At 44.0% G+C, this 16,204-nt stretch overlaps 1 protein-coding gene across 3 annotated transcripts in view; it reads right to left on the reverse strand.

The window, feature by feature from the left end:
• The window catches only part of RGS7BP (regulator of G protein signaling 7 binding protein), a 52,229-nt gene extending 47,204 nt beyond the window's left edge, over positions 1–5,025 (reverse strand). Inside the window, exons 1-2 of one of the 3 annotated variants that reach the window (XM_035100795.3) lie at positions 4,063–5,025; positions 595–761 (exon numbers count right to left, since the gene is read on the reverse strand). In XM_035100795.3, the coding sequence (XP_034956686.1) occupies positions 595–761; positions 4,063–4,224 (329 nt within the window). In that variant the 5' untranslated portion in view covers positions 4,225–5,025. The remainder of the gene's footprint in view (positions 1–594; positions 762–4,062) is intronic. The other 2 variants (XM_088653007.1, XM_088653006.1) reach the window with 2 other exon arrangements.
• Positions 5,026–16,204: the final 11,179 nt, after the last annotated feature.

A 16,204-nucleotide genomic window follows, 5' to 3' on the forward strand; every position in this document is an offset into this window, starting at 1 on the left:
ATGATAAAAGATCAGATAGATAGATAGATAGATAGATAGATAGATAGATAGATATAGATAGACAGACAGACATGCATTTTAAACCAGGATAGCCCCACCCCAGGCTATCCCCCACCCAGTCCTGAGAACCACACTTTGTTGTACTTAGAATTCCGTTGAAGATTTTTCAGTATCTCCTCAAAAAACACAACATCTAGAGTTTCTATGGGAGAAGGAGTATGTTAAAAGTAGGTTAAACCCCGGCCACATTCTTTGCCACTCTCTCGTTTGGAGCCATATTGGAAGTATGGGGAGACCAGTCATCATCAAGGCATAAAAAAATCATTGTAACACTCTTAAACATTGCTGTAGTCCTTTACCACTGTAGAGACTACCACACATTCATCTGATCCCAGGGGGAAACTAAGGCCAAGCAGTAGATAAGCTGAGTGTGTTCAGGGTGAGTCAAAAGAGGAATTAAGAAGTATTCTGTGCCACCTAAATGCACCACATCCCTCTATCATCTCTTCTGAGACTTGCACAGGATTATCAGCCATCCAGAAGCTTCTACATGTATAGACACTGGAACGGGAAGAAATGGAAGAAGCCTCCTACCCAGAAATTGCTGATAGCTTTTGGTGGGCCTGGTAGGCGATCTCACATCCTTTGGTTCGGTTTTTTTGCATTTCGGCACGCAGAGATGGACAACTGACCGAGACGTCCCCAATGGAAATGACCAGCTCACGGTACAGAGCCACCTGGGTGTTGAAATCCTGGACAAGCTGAAAAATAAAAATAAAAATTATACGCCTATTTACTAATGCAAGGTGCTTCAGAGATAAGAAATTGTGTGTGTGTGTGTGTGGTTTCCCCAGCAGGAGCCTGCAGTCTTGGATACTAAACAGGACCAGGCTGAGCCTCAATGATGTCATAAACAGCTAAGGATATTGTGGGATCTGCCCTCTTGTACACTCAAGAGTATACATTTCCAGTGGGAAAAAATATCCTGCAAGCTCAAAATATTTGAAAGTGTTATTTTAAATCTTGTAGCAAGCATAAATAACAGCTTCTCTTCTCTCAGAACCGAGGGATTATTTTATCATGAAAGAAGATAATGTTGCCAGAAATAGTTGCCTCCTTTCCCCCCACTGATTTGCAATTTACTGCCCAACTAGGGAGTGGAATGTGCCATTCATTTCTGTACTGGAGATTGCTAACTTATTGTTAAATTATTTTCCTCCTGGCTCCAGCACAGTTTTCACTAGATTCAAGAATCTGAACTTGCTGACTAATAAGATCTATTAGAAAAGGCCCTTTAGTATTCCTGCAAGCTCTTTGGACTATGCAAAACAAACAAGATGGAAAAACAGATCCCTCCCCCACCTGAAATACTTCAAACCAGCATTAAACTAGCGAATTCATATTTATGCTTCTGGAAAATCATTACAAGCTGAGCACTATCAAGACTATTATTTTGTTCAAGTGCTAATTTACTTTGGATTAAGCTCCTTCATTTTATTTTGTGGTCATAAAATGCATTTGTTTATGATGTGAAACAAGGGAAAGCATGAACAGCTTTTTCCAAAATGTCTCCTTGGGAGAGAAATAACAATATTGATCCTCCCAGGTTTGCCCAGCTTTTAACCTTAATTCTCAAACTTACCATGAAACAGGGGGAAACTGCATCCCTACCAAATGCATGATGGTAACATGGATCCTAATTTCATCACAAACCTAGATCTCAAAGCCAAATGTTGGGTCATAATCTCAAATTGCATTATCAAGACAGTTTTTCTCCTATTGCACAAATCATTGCTGCTATTAGCACATAACTAAAAGACAGCTCATATTATCTAGTAGTAATGTTGGCTTTTTACATTTTTTTACAAGGAATTACTATAAAGAGGGATAATCCACCCAGTATGTTCAGGCTCCAAGGTATTATTGTGCAGAAGCGTTGTGGAGTGAAAGTTAATCTTCCATGTCTTTTTTTCCAGCCTAAAAATCCACTGGACTGTCAAAAATATGTATTTGACAGATTGCCCAAGCTAGGATTCGGCAATGCTATCCTCTAAAGCTCTTCTGTGAAGCACTCAGGGCCTTGGTAAAGTCCTGTGAATTCCAGCTTTTATTTTTAATAAAGTTTAAGTTACCAGCCCTCATTGTTGCATAAATAAGTTTGCAAAGTGCAAGGATTAAGCAATCTGCTAGACTGAAACAAGGATGCTGCTAAAAGTAGGTTCAAATTAATTTCTTTTCAGAGCTCAATCCATCAACTGAAAAGTCAATGATCAATTCAAGTTTTTCATGATGGAGTGTAAAAAAAAAAAGGAATACGATCGCAAAACAATCTGGGAGTAAGCCCTACTGAATTTAATGGCACTTACTCTTAGTAAACATGCAAAGGATTAGTGTAAGAATGCTTCAATGTAAATTCAACTGTCCCACCAACTGACACCAGGCTAGATCTTGAAAAGTGTATGCAAATTGTACTAATTACATATATCTCATGTATCTATCTACATTAGCTTAAATTAGGCCTCTTAGACCTTTGCGCTGAACAGAGGTGCTCATAATAATAATAATAACTACAGGCCCAGTGAATATCTGAACTGGACATTTTCAACAGAGCTACCAGGAATTTTCATTAAGTACTCTAAACAGAAGATAGATGTGCTTCCTACTCAGCTACATAAGATATCTGGTACCCAACACAGTCCACATCTGACACAAAAGAGGTCTATTAATGTGTCCAGGCTATTTGGGCCACCTGTCAAGTTAAGAGCTCCCGAATTCCCATTGCTCATCTGCCAAAAAGCAAGCCTTCTCTAACTCTATTTCAACTTCCGTGACTTGTTACAAGTTCAAGGTTTAAGAGAAACTAAAGGCTTACAGTGTAAGCCTACACAGTTACTCAAAAGCAAGTCCTGCTGTTTTCAACAGAACTTATTGCCAGGAAACATGTATATAGGATTACAGCCTCACAACCACTTATGAAAGGCATCTAGTTGATGTCAGTGTCTGCTTTGACACACTTGCATTGTCGAAATTATTCTCCTTACAAGCAGTAAAAACAGGAGAAAGAAGACCCCCCCCCAAGTGGCATGGTACAAGACAGCTATATAAAAGGGGGTAGTTAAAAACCTAGGGCATTCCCCCTCATCAGTAACATAAGGTCTAGTGCACTGAGGTTTAGTATGCACTGAGGTTTAGGCTGTGCATACACAAAACACTTTCCTTTTTAAAAAAACAGCAGCAGCTTTGCCCTACCCAGTCGAGGGGGGCAATTCTGATGTGCTCAAAAGGAAACTAGTTTATGAGATTGCAGTAGTCAGCAGCTGTTTATCCAGTTGCGGGGAGTTTTCAGAGCAGACTGAGTTCATTAGCGTTGAGATTTTGGCGACAGCATACTTATGGCCAGATTCACTTCGGGCTGGTCTTGGGAGGCTTGCAAACAGAATTCAGCAGACCTCTAAATATTTGTGTCAGATCAGTTAGCACAGTTGCGGCGGGATACAAGGAAGCATATTTTTTTCGCCGGTGCACACACGAATACACGCTTCCTGTGTAGCTCCTACAACACGCAGCTAGCTCCTGGGGTGGGATTTTGCCTGCGCTTGAGTTACAGGTGCTTAGTCCGGATTTTTGCAGCCTCGGGTGCACTGAATGCACGGAGTCCACAATATTACCTCCACATCACAGGAAATTGTTTCTTCCGACGATCCAACTCCGGCTCCTAACCCCATTCTCCCTCCTCCTTCCCTTCCCGCCAGGCATCAACAGAAACGTTTGCCCGAGCACCAGCAAGATCCCAGTATGCATCCCCTCTTTCTCCATATCGTCTGTACGTCGCCTGTCTTTAAGCGACGACTTCACCGGGGGGGGGGGGAGAGGAAAGGGTGTCAACTTCAATACGTACTGCAGTTTTTACAAATAGTGCAACTGCACGTGATCAGAATAGACAAGGCGAAAAAGGAAAAAAAAAAGTGGCGGGGGGGGGGAGGAGTGGTCCCTACCACAAACAAGCCAAATGCATTCAAAAAGAAACGGGGGTGGGGGAGAGAGCCGTTGCGTTTTACCCACCATCTTGCAGTCATCCAGGGCTAGTCTCTGGGTCTTGGGGGCGCCCTCCGAGGCGCTGCCTCTGCGCTCACCGTCCCTGCTGTGCAGCGGCGTTTTGCTGATCTGGAAGATAGAGCCCGCGGACCTGGGGCGCTTTTTGCGCCCATTCGGTGCAGAACTCATTCATACACATCCACTAAGCTGCTGCTGCTACGCGGATCCCAGCCGGGGCGAGCACAGGCTTTCCAGCACGCCGGCCCACAAGCGCCGCTGGCGGCGGCGGCGCGTCGTCGACGATGAGCCCGACGAGGGACCCAGAACCGCTCGGGCTCTTCTGGTTCCCCCTCCGCTGCCGCCGCTTCACAGGCGCGAGGGCTGCTGCGGGTCCTGGGCGCCTTCCGCTTGCAGGGGAGCAGCCGAGTACGCGGTCGCCGCGCCTCGTTGCAGCATCGCTCTCCTCCGGCTACAGCAGCGAGGTCAGCGCGGGGGATGCTAAGCAACTTCTTCCCTTCGGCAGCAGCATTTCAATCCCTGGAGCAATCGCGGAGCCTGCCTGCCTCCTTCCTGGTTTTCTGCGCCGCCGCCGCCACCTCCTCCTCCTCTTCCCCGCCGCGATTTCCAGGCAGAGTAATAAATCCGAGGGCGCTTCTTTGCGCAAGCGGCGCTTCCATTCAGGAGGGAGCGAAGCGCAGCAACCTCTCTCCCGTCTTGTCCCTAAGCCCTGCGCCGCTGCCCGCGAGTCGCTTCTTTGTGTACTCCGCGCCGAGCTTCTGGCTCGCCGACTCCCTCCCTCCGCGCCGCGACAGCCGCGCCAGAGCAGAGACGGAGCGGGTGCGTGTGTATAGGAGCCGGAGTTGGGCGCGCGCAGGCGCACGCCGAGAGGTGGGCCGCTTCGTTTTCCCTTGGCTCGAATTGCTCGGCTCTAATCGCTTGCCTTAAACCCGTCTCCGGAAGAAGGCTCCCTTGGCCAACGATCCCCAGGGCGAAACCCTGCGGGAGGGTTTGCAGGGAGAGGATTGGGCTGGCTCCCTAGATTATTTTGTGCCTGGTTTGGCGCTACTGAGACGCAGGCGGAACTCCCCCCTCCTCTCCCCAGCGCCATCCCCAAACGGTCCTTCGTAACCCTGGGAATCAAAACAGGAGCGGCCTGGGAAAAGGTTTGAAAATGGGCCCTTGCAAATTTGGTATCAGTTTTGGGACTGCGCTGCATGGCAGGACATCACAAAAAGCCACTTCTGGGAGTACGCAAGGCGCTGTGACCCATTATTTCACATTCTCTCCCCCCCCCCTCGCCTCCTCCATTCTGCCTGCTATGGCAAAGACTTAGATTTAGGTCAACCTGTGTGCCATCTGGATCATGGGGTGCCACGGGCAAAAGGACAGGTGCTTTGCAGAAAGACATGTTGACCGCAGATTGGTCAAGATTAATCATGCAAAGGAGTCAGCCCCACTCACTCCAAGGAATGGATGCAGGAACCAGACCCATTCATGCTGGATCCGAAACCAGCCATAATACAAAGTATGGCAAGCACTTTTGGGCAGGGCGAGTTACTGGTTGGGGTGGCCTTACACACATGGGTGTCACAGCAGGTGAAAAATTTAAATTATACCACTTTTCGTTTCACTGTGTATGCATACCTTTTCGGTAAAGGTAAAAGTACCCCTGACCATTAGGTCCAGTCACGGACGACTCTGGGGTTGCGGCGCTCATCTTGCTCTATAGGCCTAGGGAGCTGGCGTTTGTCCACAGACAGCTTCCGGGTCATGTGGCCAGCATGACTAAGCCGTTTCTGGCAAACCAAAGCAGCGCACGGAAACGCCGTTTAGCTTCCCGCCGAAGTGGTACCTTTTTATCTACTTTCACTTTGACGTTCTTTTGAACTGCTAGATGGGCAGGAGCTGGGACCGAGCAATGGGAGCTCACCCCGTTGCGGGGATTCGAACCGCCAACCTTCTGATTGGCAAGCCCTATGATAGAATTTTTGTTCTATCAACACAAAATCATTACATCTGTAATGCACCAGTTATCACCTGGGAAATGCTGACTTTTAAAAAACATTTTCAAAAATCTTTTGAAAAATGGAGGCTTGCCCTTAAGGACCACCTGTGACACATCTAACATGCCTAAAAACATTACACTAATTCAGAGTCACCCAATGAAACTGGCTGGCTGCAGGTTCAGGAAGGTTGTGTTGTGTTCAACACTTAATTCAACGTACTTAATTCACAATCACAAATTTGGTTTCACTATCACTAGTTTAGATGATCTTTTTTTAAAAAGTAGAGAACTTCATGGGGAATAATTACAACAATTACGGTAGCTATCCCAGCTTCCATGAGCACAGGAAGGTACAGCCAACAAATGAAGCGTTTTGGTGTCATACCCTGCTTGTGAGCACCTCTTTGCATCTGGCTGGCTATTGCTATAAGGAAAATGGTGGACCTGGTTTGATCCAGAAAGTCGCTACTTAGGTTTCTTTGACTAATAGCCATACAACATGGACTAGGGTTGCTATTTTAATCAATTTGTGTTTGAGACAGCCTGGGTACTTTTGAAGATGGGCAGGATATAACAGCTATAAAACATAAAACAGTTAAATATTAAAACAAAATAAACCATTCAGTATAGTTAAATAAAACTTCAACCATCTGTCAGTATATCACTATGCAGGCCAGTTCCTTAGTGTTTGAGAGGCCTGAGGAAAATTGCTAGTCTTCAGCTGGCACTGAAAAATTGGCAATAGCTGATTCTTTGGGGGAAGTGTACTCCATAACCCGGGTGCTATTGTTGAGAAGGCTTTCTGATGAGTCACATACTAAGCGTTGGAACTAGCAGAAGGGCCTCCCCAACAGATCTCAGATCATAGGAAGAGGTGTTCCTTCATGAATTAGGCATTAAGCTGTGTATTATTATTATTATTATTATTATTATTAATTTCATTTCTATACTGCTTTATGTTTTTAAGAAGACATCTCAAAGCAGGTTACAATATCTTAAAATATCTGCTGTCGTTGCCTCCAGTCCTGCTAGTGGTGTTTCATGGCAGGCAGCAGCTACAAAAGCTCAGTGTCCTGGGTCTACACTAAGAGACAGCCAATCAGGACTGCAGCCTCCCAGGCCAGGTGGGAAAAGGTCTGCAAAGCAGAGGCAGGTTGCAGGTCTTCCAGAGCTCACAGCCAAGTTGAATTTGTCTTAGTAGCAAATAAGCAGCCAGTGGTGCCTGTTTAAGCATTGGTGTCATAAAGTTTTGTACCATTAGGCCCATCAAAACTCTGGCAGCTGCATTTTGCAGTAGCTGCATTTTCCAAACTGCTTTCAAAGGAAGTCCCACATACTTTCATTGAAGCAAGACATGGGGAGCAGTCAGTTCTTTAGGGCCAGCAGCGGAACAGAGGTGCTCTCACCCATAAGGAAATGGCAGCTGAACCTCATGCCTGAAATGTGTTAATGTGTAGCGCATCTGAATTGCCTTCTTTTCTAAATTGAAAAGGTTTTGTAAGAAAGGCATCTACGTGTATTGCATTGATTGGTTCCCAGCAAGAAGCTAGGCCTTGGGAGCACCAACAGGAATAACCCTACTATGACTGGAAAATCTCTATAATCTGAATTCCTGCCCTTTCCTGATGCCAGGGGAAAAACTAGGCTTTCTTTCAACCAGATCAAAGATGCAGTTTGGCACCCCCACATACATATTTGCGCGCGCACACACACACACACACACACACACAGGCTGACACCCCTCTAGAGGCCCTATGTGGGCTAAAAAAAACCCAGCTACCCCCCACCCTGCATAGCTTACAGCTCTGCCCAATGCATACCTGTCAGGCAGAATAGGCTCGAATATACACCGTAGTATACCTTAATCCTTCATCTCTACTATGAATGAATGAAGATGGTATTCTGATCTGTATATGGCAGAATCCTTCCACACCACTCAAAATGAAGCAATGAAACCAAATTGGCATGCTGTGCTAACCACGGCATAGAAGGGACCATATTTTGGAAGGCAAAGGAGCTGTAATTAATGCAGAAAGGTGAGCTGATTGATGATAAGGATTTAACTATGCCAGTGCTATAGCTTATGTTTCCTTGGAAGAAAGGCTGCAAGTTAGTGTTAGAGGAGATGTTTTGCATGCATAAGTTTCCAAGTTTAATCTAGGTTGAGGTAGGGCTAGGAAAGACTCCTGGGAAGCCACTGCCAATCAGTATAAGTAGTTGCTGAGCCAGATGGACCAATGGTCCAACGCTGTACAAGGGAGCTTCCTTTATTCTTGCAGTGCTTTCTTGTTGTCATGCATATTACGGATTACAGCAATCATTGTGTTCATTGGAATAAATAACACTAGTGGTGTTCAAGTATACTTGTGTTATGTGGTTACACAGATGGATAAAAACATGATCCTTGGCCAGTTCACTGAGGGAAGCGGCTTTGACTGGCTTGGACTCATATTATTAGAAAACAATTTCCAGAATCAAATGCTGTGCGCAGAGAACATTCTGCTACCTGCACTTGATGGGCACATTTGTTTTTGCACTGCAGACAATCCTAGTACAGTATATAGAACCACCCAGGCTAGCATTTTGAAAATCCCAGAAGTTGTCTGTTTTTCTCCCCTTACTTGATTTCTTACCCCGTAACAGTTTCATAGCATGCATAAAAACTGAGCAGTTAAACTTTTGTTGCCAGCATAGAAGTGATGTGATAGGGAAAGCTTCACCTACTGAATTTCTTCCTGTCTGTTAAAGGCATGGGAGCCCAGCTTGAAAACCCTTGAAGCAAGTAGGACAGTGATACATGTATTTTGGAGCATTGTGTCCCGTTCTAGGCACTACGTTTTAAGAATGACATTGTAGAACAAGGAGACAAGGATAGGAAGAGGCCCAGAAAAAAAATCATAGGAGGAACGATTGAAAGAGCTGGAGAACATTAAGGAAGAGACAAGATAGCCATTGTCAAATTTCATTTTTGAGGGTGTGGGCGGGCAGAGAAGGAAGCAAGACAGTTAAGGGTAGCATAATATTTTCCCCCAGACCCAGGGTTTACACAGCAAATAAATGACAACAGGTGGAGCTTTTGAGAGCTGTCTTGTGCTAGCCTCACCCAAATACATCCTCTTCATATATTGCCCTTCTTGGTATTCCCATACCTGAAAGCAATTGTGCAGCTGCTGCCAGATTTATTTACTGTATTATTACATTCATATCCTACCTTCCCCCCCGCCAAGGAGCTCAAGGTGGCACACACACTTTTCATCTTCTCCATTTTATCCCTTCCACAATCCTGTGAAGTAGGTTAGGCAGAGAGATAGTGACTGATCCAAGATGGGTTTCATGACTGAGCGGGGCAACTCTGGTCATCCAGGTCTCCTGAAGCTCCTGAAGTCATGCAACCAGCATGGTATAGTAGTTATCTTCAAATTGATGAAGAGCTTTCATGCCAAAGATGGAACAGACTTGTTCTCTGTTACTGCAGAGGACAGCATGAAAACCAGTGGGTGGAAATTACAAGGAAGTGAATTTCTACTCAGTGTTAGGAGAAACTAATAGTAAGAACTGCTCAACAGTGGAACAGTTTGCTTAGGTGCAGGACTCCCCTTTGCTGGAGGTATAAGCAGCAGCTAGATGGCCATTTGTCAGAGAAGCTGCACTTTCATTCTGCACTGCAAATACTTCATTGATCAGATGGTTAGGCTAGACTACCTCTGAGGCCCTTTCCAGCTAAGTGGTTCTTTATTAAAGATTTTCATGCTGGCTTTCTCTGCTATTTCATTCATGGTCTATTTACATCAGCAGTGGCACACTACTCATATAGACTTAGAGTCTGTTACAAATGTCCAGATCACATGGGGTTGGATTGGTGAGGTTCTCCTTCCAAAACAAATCCTCTGAATGTCTGCCCACAGATGGAGAAAATGAAGCCATCTGGAATTTCAGAAATATCACATCGAAGAGAAAGCACATCAGAACTGCAAGATTTTGCTTTGTATTATGAGTATTCCTTATAATAATAATATTGGCAATAGAAACAACAAAATTCACACGGGGACAGCAGTCTTTCAAACACCACAGATATGTATCAATGCAGAAGCAGGTCATCATGGTCACTAATTATTATGATCAATTCATACATGGCCATGTAACCTCTCTGGTAACCACATATATTTTGGCCTTGGAATCTTTAGCAGATCATGAGCTTTCCATATTATATGGATTGATGCTCTTAGAGACAGTAATAGAGCCAGAGGTTTGTGAACATCACTGGTTTCTGCAGGAGATTCTTTTGAACAATGACTCCTCAATTTTTCTTTTATAATGTAATTCAACAAGAAAAAAAAGGTAGGGCACCATGAGATTTTGGAATGGGGTAAACTGAAGCTATACTAAAATGAAGTAATTAAATGTAAAGCCACTAAGGGTTTTCAAAATCCGTTGTAGATTGGAAGGGTACTAGCTTTCCACTTGAGGTGATTGCATCAGACCTTTGTTAATGAGTGTGAACAAAGGCCTACACTTGAGAAATTATCAAGCCTAAAACATAACATGCAAATACTTTCTTTAGGGATATAAAGTACTGTGTGTAGAACTTAGCCTTTAATTACTACCCATTAGAGTTGCTGCTGTTACGTTGGCTTCCAAGCCAACAGCAAAGTTATGTCAGCAGCAGGTATCACAGGTCCCAATTTCTCAGCCTGAGAAACAATTACTGGGTTGCTGCTTGTGTACCACCATGGTAACTAGATGCCAAGGGAACTGCATGATAGGGGTTGAAGGGTAAGGCTTTTTTAAGGTCACCTAAGTTAATAGACTCTTATCTCCCGTTAGTCCCAGCCAACATGGCCAATGGTCAGGGATGGTAGCAGCTACAGTGCAACAATATTTCTAGGGCACTGCATTGGCTATCCCTGCTCTAGGACTTAGAGAGACATGTAACCTTTGGCCCTCCAGATATTGGGACTCTTAACTCAATCAGTCCTAGACAGTATAGCCAATGGTCATTTAAAATATTTTTAGGCTCTCTTTCTGGGCAATGCTCATCCAGTGATTCTGCAAGACCTTGTTGTTTTATTAGGTTATGCAATTCATTATGGAGCAGAAAAGATTTGTAGGTAGAAGCTGTCAAGGTTTTTCTTTATTAAAAAAACAAGTTATATAGTGGCTGAATCAAGTATGGACAGTTCTGAAACTAACCTATTTGCTGATCCCTAGCAAATTTTTCCAGTTCTTTTTTAATTAACTGGAACATGCTTCCAAGTAAAATAGCAATGAGAAATATGGCTAACCAGCCTGATTACAGTGACAGCCTCCACAGTACTCATTACAACTCTGCTTCTGTGCTACAGGTGCGGCAAGACCCCTGGGGCTTTGGGGCATGAAGTGATAGTATGGTGCCAGAGACTCTGAAACCACTGTTGTGAGTGATCCCCAGCTGTTCATATTGCCTACACACTCCATTACATTCACCATCACCTCTGTTGCTTCCTTTTGGAGCTCTGTTTTTTTGTGGCGGTAGTGTGTAAAAGGGTGTGTAAAGGATTGGACATTGGTGGTTCCTCCTAAATAAATTTGAACTTTTGTGATTCACATTTTAAAAATGTTGCTGTTGTTTAGAGTGTAGCATTAATTTATAAATGGAAGAAAAAACTGTCAGATTGGTTTTCATAGCATTGATGACACCCATGCCCTTCCTAGCTTCGCAGCGCTACAAAACACAGATATTTATAGCTAAAATGAGTTGCATAAAAGAAAATTCCTTGTGAAAATTTATGTATTCATATCTGCCATCAGATTTGCTAGAAAGACCCACAGTCAATAAAATGATGAGCAGCCCACAGGACATAAAACAAGGGTGCAGTCTGAAAATAAAAGGACTCCTGAAAGCTGCTGAGAGTAAACTACAATATTTGATCAGCTGTCCAGGTGGAGTTGTCCAAAACATCACAGGTATTTAAGAGTTATCCATAAGACTGTGAACATGAACTCGGCAGAAAGCCTCTAAGAGAAGTTTCTGGCAATGTTTCAAGTGGCGTTTTGACAGATGAGCTGCCAGAAATAATATTGTATTGGATGTGATATTTGTATAGATATATTGAAAACTATTGTGTACAGTTTGTACCTTCAACAAAAGATGGAGATAGAACTTTTAAATGCTTTTGTGTTTATAGAGCACTGCCACTGTACATTGGCAAAAAAAGACAGGTCCCTGCCCCAAGGACCTTACAGTTTAAATGGATATTAGGAAAGCAACAGGGCGGGAGGAGAAAAAGTACTGAAGAATGAATGTGCACGCATTTGCTTTATGTTAACATTTCAATCTATTTGTCAATAAAAAGAGAGTTCACAATAATTTTGGGGCTTGGTGGGCCTCTACATGGAAACGGGCCTAATATATTATGTAACCAATTATCCATAAATCCCTTCCTCTTGAAATGTGCCAGCTCCTGCAATTTTAAGCTTTTGCCAAATTTGCTCTCTCTTTTTGATATGCTCTTTTTCATGTTACAGATTTTTCTCCATTTTTGCACACCAATTGGATAGCTTGATGTTTAGTGGCATAAACATTTTGATAAATGTGTAAACAAAGAACAATTAATTAAGTAACAATAAATGCAATTGCTTATATAAGTGGAGTCTTGCTGGATTTCATTCATATATATATATATATATATATATATATATATATATATATACTTTTTTCTTTTTGCCCCACCTTATTAAACCTTATTAATGTGTATGCATTAGTCAAGACAGCTTGCTAGTCCTGCTGGTCCCATTTCCCACCATGGCAAAGCCCACACAAGCCAAGCAAGAAGGCCATAGCTGTTCCCCAGCAGCTGGTAATCGGCAACACACTGTCTCTCAGGCTACAGATTGCATGTGGCCATTATGAATAGTAGCCTTATCCTCCCTGAATCTAATGCACATTTAAAGCCATGTTGTGAATTGGCCACATTTTGTGAAGAAGGTGCTTTCTATCACCTGCCTTGGATTTCCTACCAACCAAGTTGCATTGGATGATGTTGTGTGAGAAAGACTTTCTTTTTTTTAAAATAATTTTTATTAATTTTTAGAAAAAGAAAACACATACAAAGTATACAACATAAACTCTGTCCCTTCATTTTCCCTCCACCCACAAGCCCACCTCTGCCACCAGTGAGCCCCATGGGTATTGGGGAACAAAGGGGTCCATTTTAAGCTGGGTTTGACCTCCCCCCTCCTTCCTCCCCCCTCATCCCCCCCCTGCCACTGAGAGGACAAAGGCGGAGGATCTCTGGGGATTGGCTTATCCCCCAGCTATTTCTTCACTGTACTGGAAAAAAGAAAAACAAGGGAAAAAAGGGGGGGGGGAAGCAAAAATATAAAAAGGGGGAAAAAAAGGAAAGAAGAAAAGAAAAAAAAAGGAAAAAGGAAAAATATTAATGGCTTCCACGACTCTCCTCCTCCTGGATTTCCCAACCTCTTTACATAGTTATGGCGGGTTTTCTAATCCAATTCAGAATCTTATTCTTATAATATTAACACAATCCTCCTCCTTCTTCATGCTGTCCTCCTCTGAGCCCCACCCCCCTGCCACTGGGGTAGCCCGAGGAGTCCAGCAGTCAAAAGGTTCCATTTTTGTGTCTGGGTTTCCCTCCACCCCTCCCTCTCCCCTCAAGGCACCCCCTGCCACTGGGTACCAAGAGTAAGAAGGGGGAGACAGGCAGTTTTCCACCCAAACACCTCCTGATCACCAAAATTATTCAAAAACAAACTCTAAGCATATTTCCTCAGCCATTCTTTTTACTCCCTCCAGAAAGCTCTTAACCTTAAACTATAAAAATCTCTCCTCCCCCCCCCCCAATGTCCCTCCTCCCAATTGGATCAGCATATCCTTTAACAGGCCAAGATTCCGACACCGTTGTTCATAAACCAAAAAAAAGTACCTTAAACTAAAAATTTTACCCCACACCAATTCTTTCCCACATCCACTTCCAGACCTCTGCTCCTCCCTCTCTCTGCCTTTCCCTCCCTTCACTAACACCATTCAACATTTCAGTCTCTCCAGGATTTTCACTTCCATCAATCTTCTCTTCACTTTGCTTCTCCAATTCACAGGAATAAAATCGTCTTTCTTAGTCCTTTAACAATTTGACAGCTTTTGACAGCTGTCAAAGCGTCCTCCCCCTTGTTGCTGCTGAGCCTCAAGGGGCAACGACACCGGGGGGCCGGGGAGGTTTGGAAAAATCTTTCTTTCTCTCGGGTCCGCAATCTTGAAAGAAGTTTTCCCTTTTCGGCTTGGGAATATTTACTGCGCCTCCCGATTGTCCATTTGGAAGAGATCGGCTTCCGTTACTTTAGAATCTCTTCCTATCTTCAAATTTAAAATTTTTAAGATCCGAATGGAGATTTGACTTACTTTGAAGAAGTCTTTTATTTCCTTGGAAGAATCCGCCGCTTGCAGGCTGAGGACTCGGAGCTTCACTTCAAGGAGGTAAGATGAAACCCAAAAATGGCTCCCGCGACTCCACTCCGCTGGCTCTCGATTGCTCTACTGAGCTCTCGGGCAGCAGAGGATTCGCGTCCGGAGCAAACAGCTGGGCACTATGTCACCGGGACTCTCTACCCGGTGTTTTTTCGGGGAGTCCGCTCGCTCTGCGGACTTCCCCCCCCTCCACGAAGCCAGGGACTTCGGAGCACGAAGTCCCTGCGTCCAACTTCACCAGCGCGACGAATCGGAAGCCCGAGAAAGACTTTCTCCATCCTGGGCAGCATCATTTTATAAATCTCTGAAATGTTCCTCTTTAATCATCTTTCTTTTAATTAAAGAGCCCCAGATCCTGTAGCCTTTCCTCATAGTAAAGTTACTCTGGCTTCATGGTAATTTTGGTTGACCGTAAAAGCTCGGTTACCGTTGTGAAAGAGGATTAAGAGAGAGAAAATGTGGTTATAATGAGGGACGGGACCTGAAGGGAGAGAAATGGTTCCACAAGATGTTCATCGGTTGTCCAGCCATTTACAGGATTTGGCAATTGCAATCAAAGTGAAGATGGTGTTTTCTCTTTACATTTTCTTTTCTTTCTTTCTTTTTGTAACTTGCATTTATACTATTTCAGAGATCCTTCCAGTAATAGTCATAGGCGATAAACCAGTTTGGCTGGTGGGTGTTCTGGCCTCAAACACATGTGTCTGTCCAGTTCACTAAACTGACATCCAATCCACACTGTCAGATACTGAGCTGTAGAAGAAATATTACTGGGTGGTTGAATACGACTGAGATAAAACAGATTGTATGGATGAAGTGAAAAGACAATGTAAGGTCTGATGCTCCATTTGCAATTCAGAGTGGCAGAGGAAGGTTTTTCTTCTCGTCTAAATAGGGTTAGATTTACTAAATAGGAACGATCTGTTTATGATGATGCTGTATATATAGCAACGCTTTATCAGTTGCTAGCAAATCACAAAGGGAAAATTAAAGCAGTTCTAAATGCAGAGACGGGCGCTGTACATACCTAAAGCAATTTGAAGCACATTATTTCCCTCAAAGAATTCTGGGTCCTGCAGTTTACCCCTCACAAAGTTACAACTCCCAGCAACCCAGCAACCCTTTTAACAAAGGGGAGGGGGATGTGGTTTGAATGTGTTTTAAGGGTACAGTGCACACACAGCCTATGTGGCAATATAACAAATAACAATGCCTGCTTGACACAGTAACGTGAGAGCAGCAAAATAGTTGCTCGTGGCACTAGTATCTGTGAGCATAAGCAATAGCTTGTGCACAGACACATGCAGATACAAATGGAGTAAGGTTTCATGTGATTGCTCTCTGCGTTCTTTGCCCTTCTGTGTCACACCTTTTTGCAAACTTGGTGCAGCAGACATACAGAGAGAAGCCTGTTGTGTGGCGATGTCCCTCCCTCCCCCGGAAATAAAGCACAGGACACAGTGAATTAAGTTTAAGTGGGTGTAAAGGCCACAACTTTATTGGTTAAGGATGTTGAGCGGTATTGGCTTAGGCATTGGACCCTAACCGACTATATCCGACTGTAACCCGTGTGTTACAGTCTGGGAGAAATTAACCACCAGAAAGGAGCCCAGTGATATGTATCTACTGAGACACCTCCTGTGGCCACCGTTGGGGGGTGCTCTAAGGCCCTGACCTCCGTAGGCCCCGGACAAAGCTACCGC

The sequence above is a fragment of the Zootoca vivipara genome, chromosome 10, assembly GCF_965207765.1.
Source record: "Zootoca vivipara chromosome 10, rZooViv2.hap1.1, whole genome shotgun sequence".
NCBI lineage: Eukaryota > Metazoa > Chordata > Lepidosauria > Squamata > Lacertidae > Zootoca > Zootoca vivipara.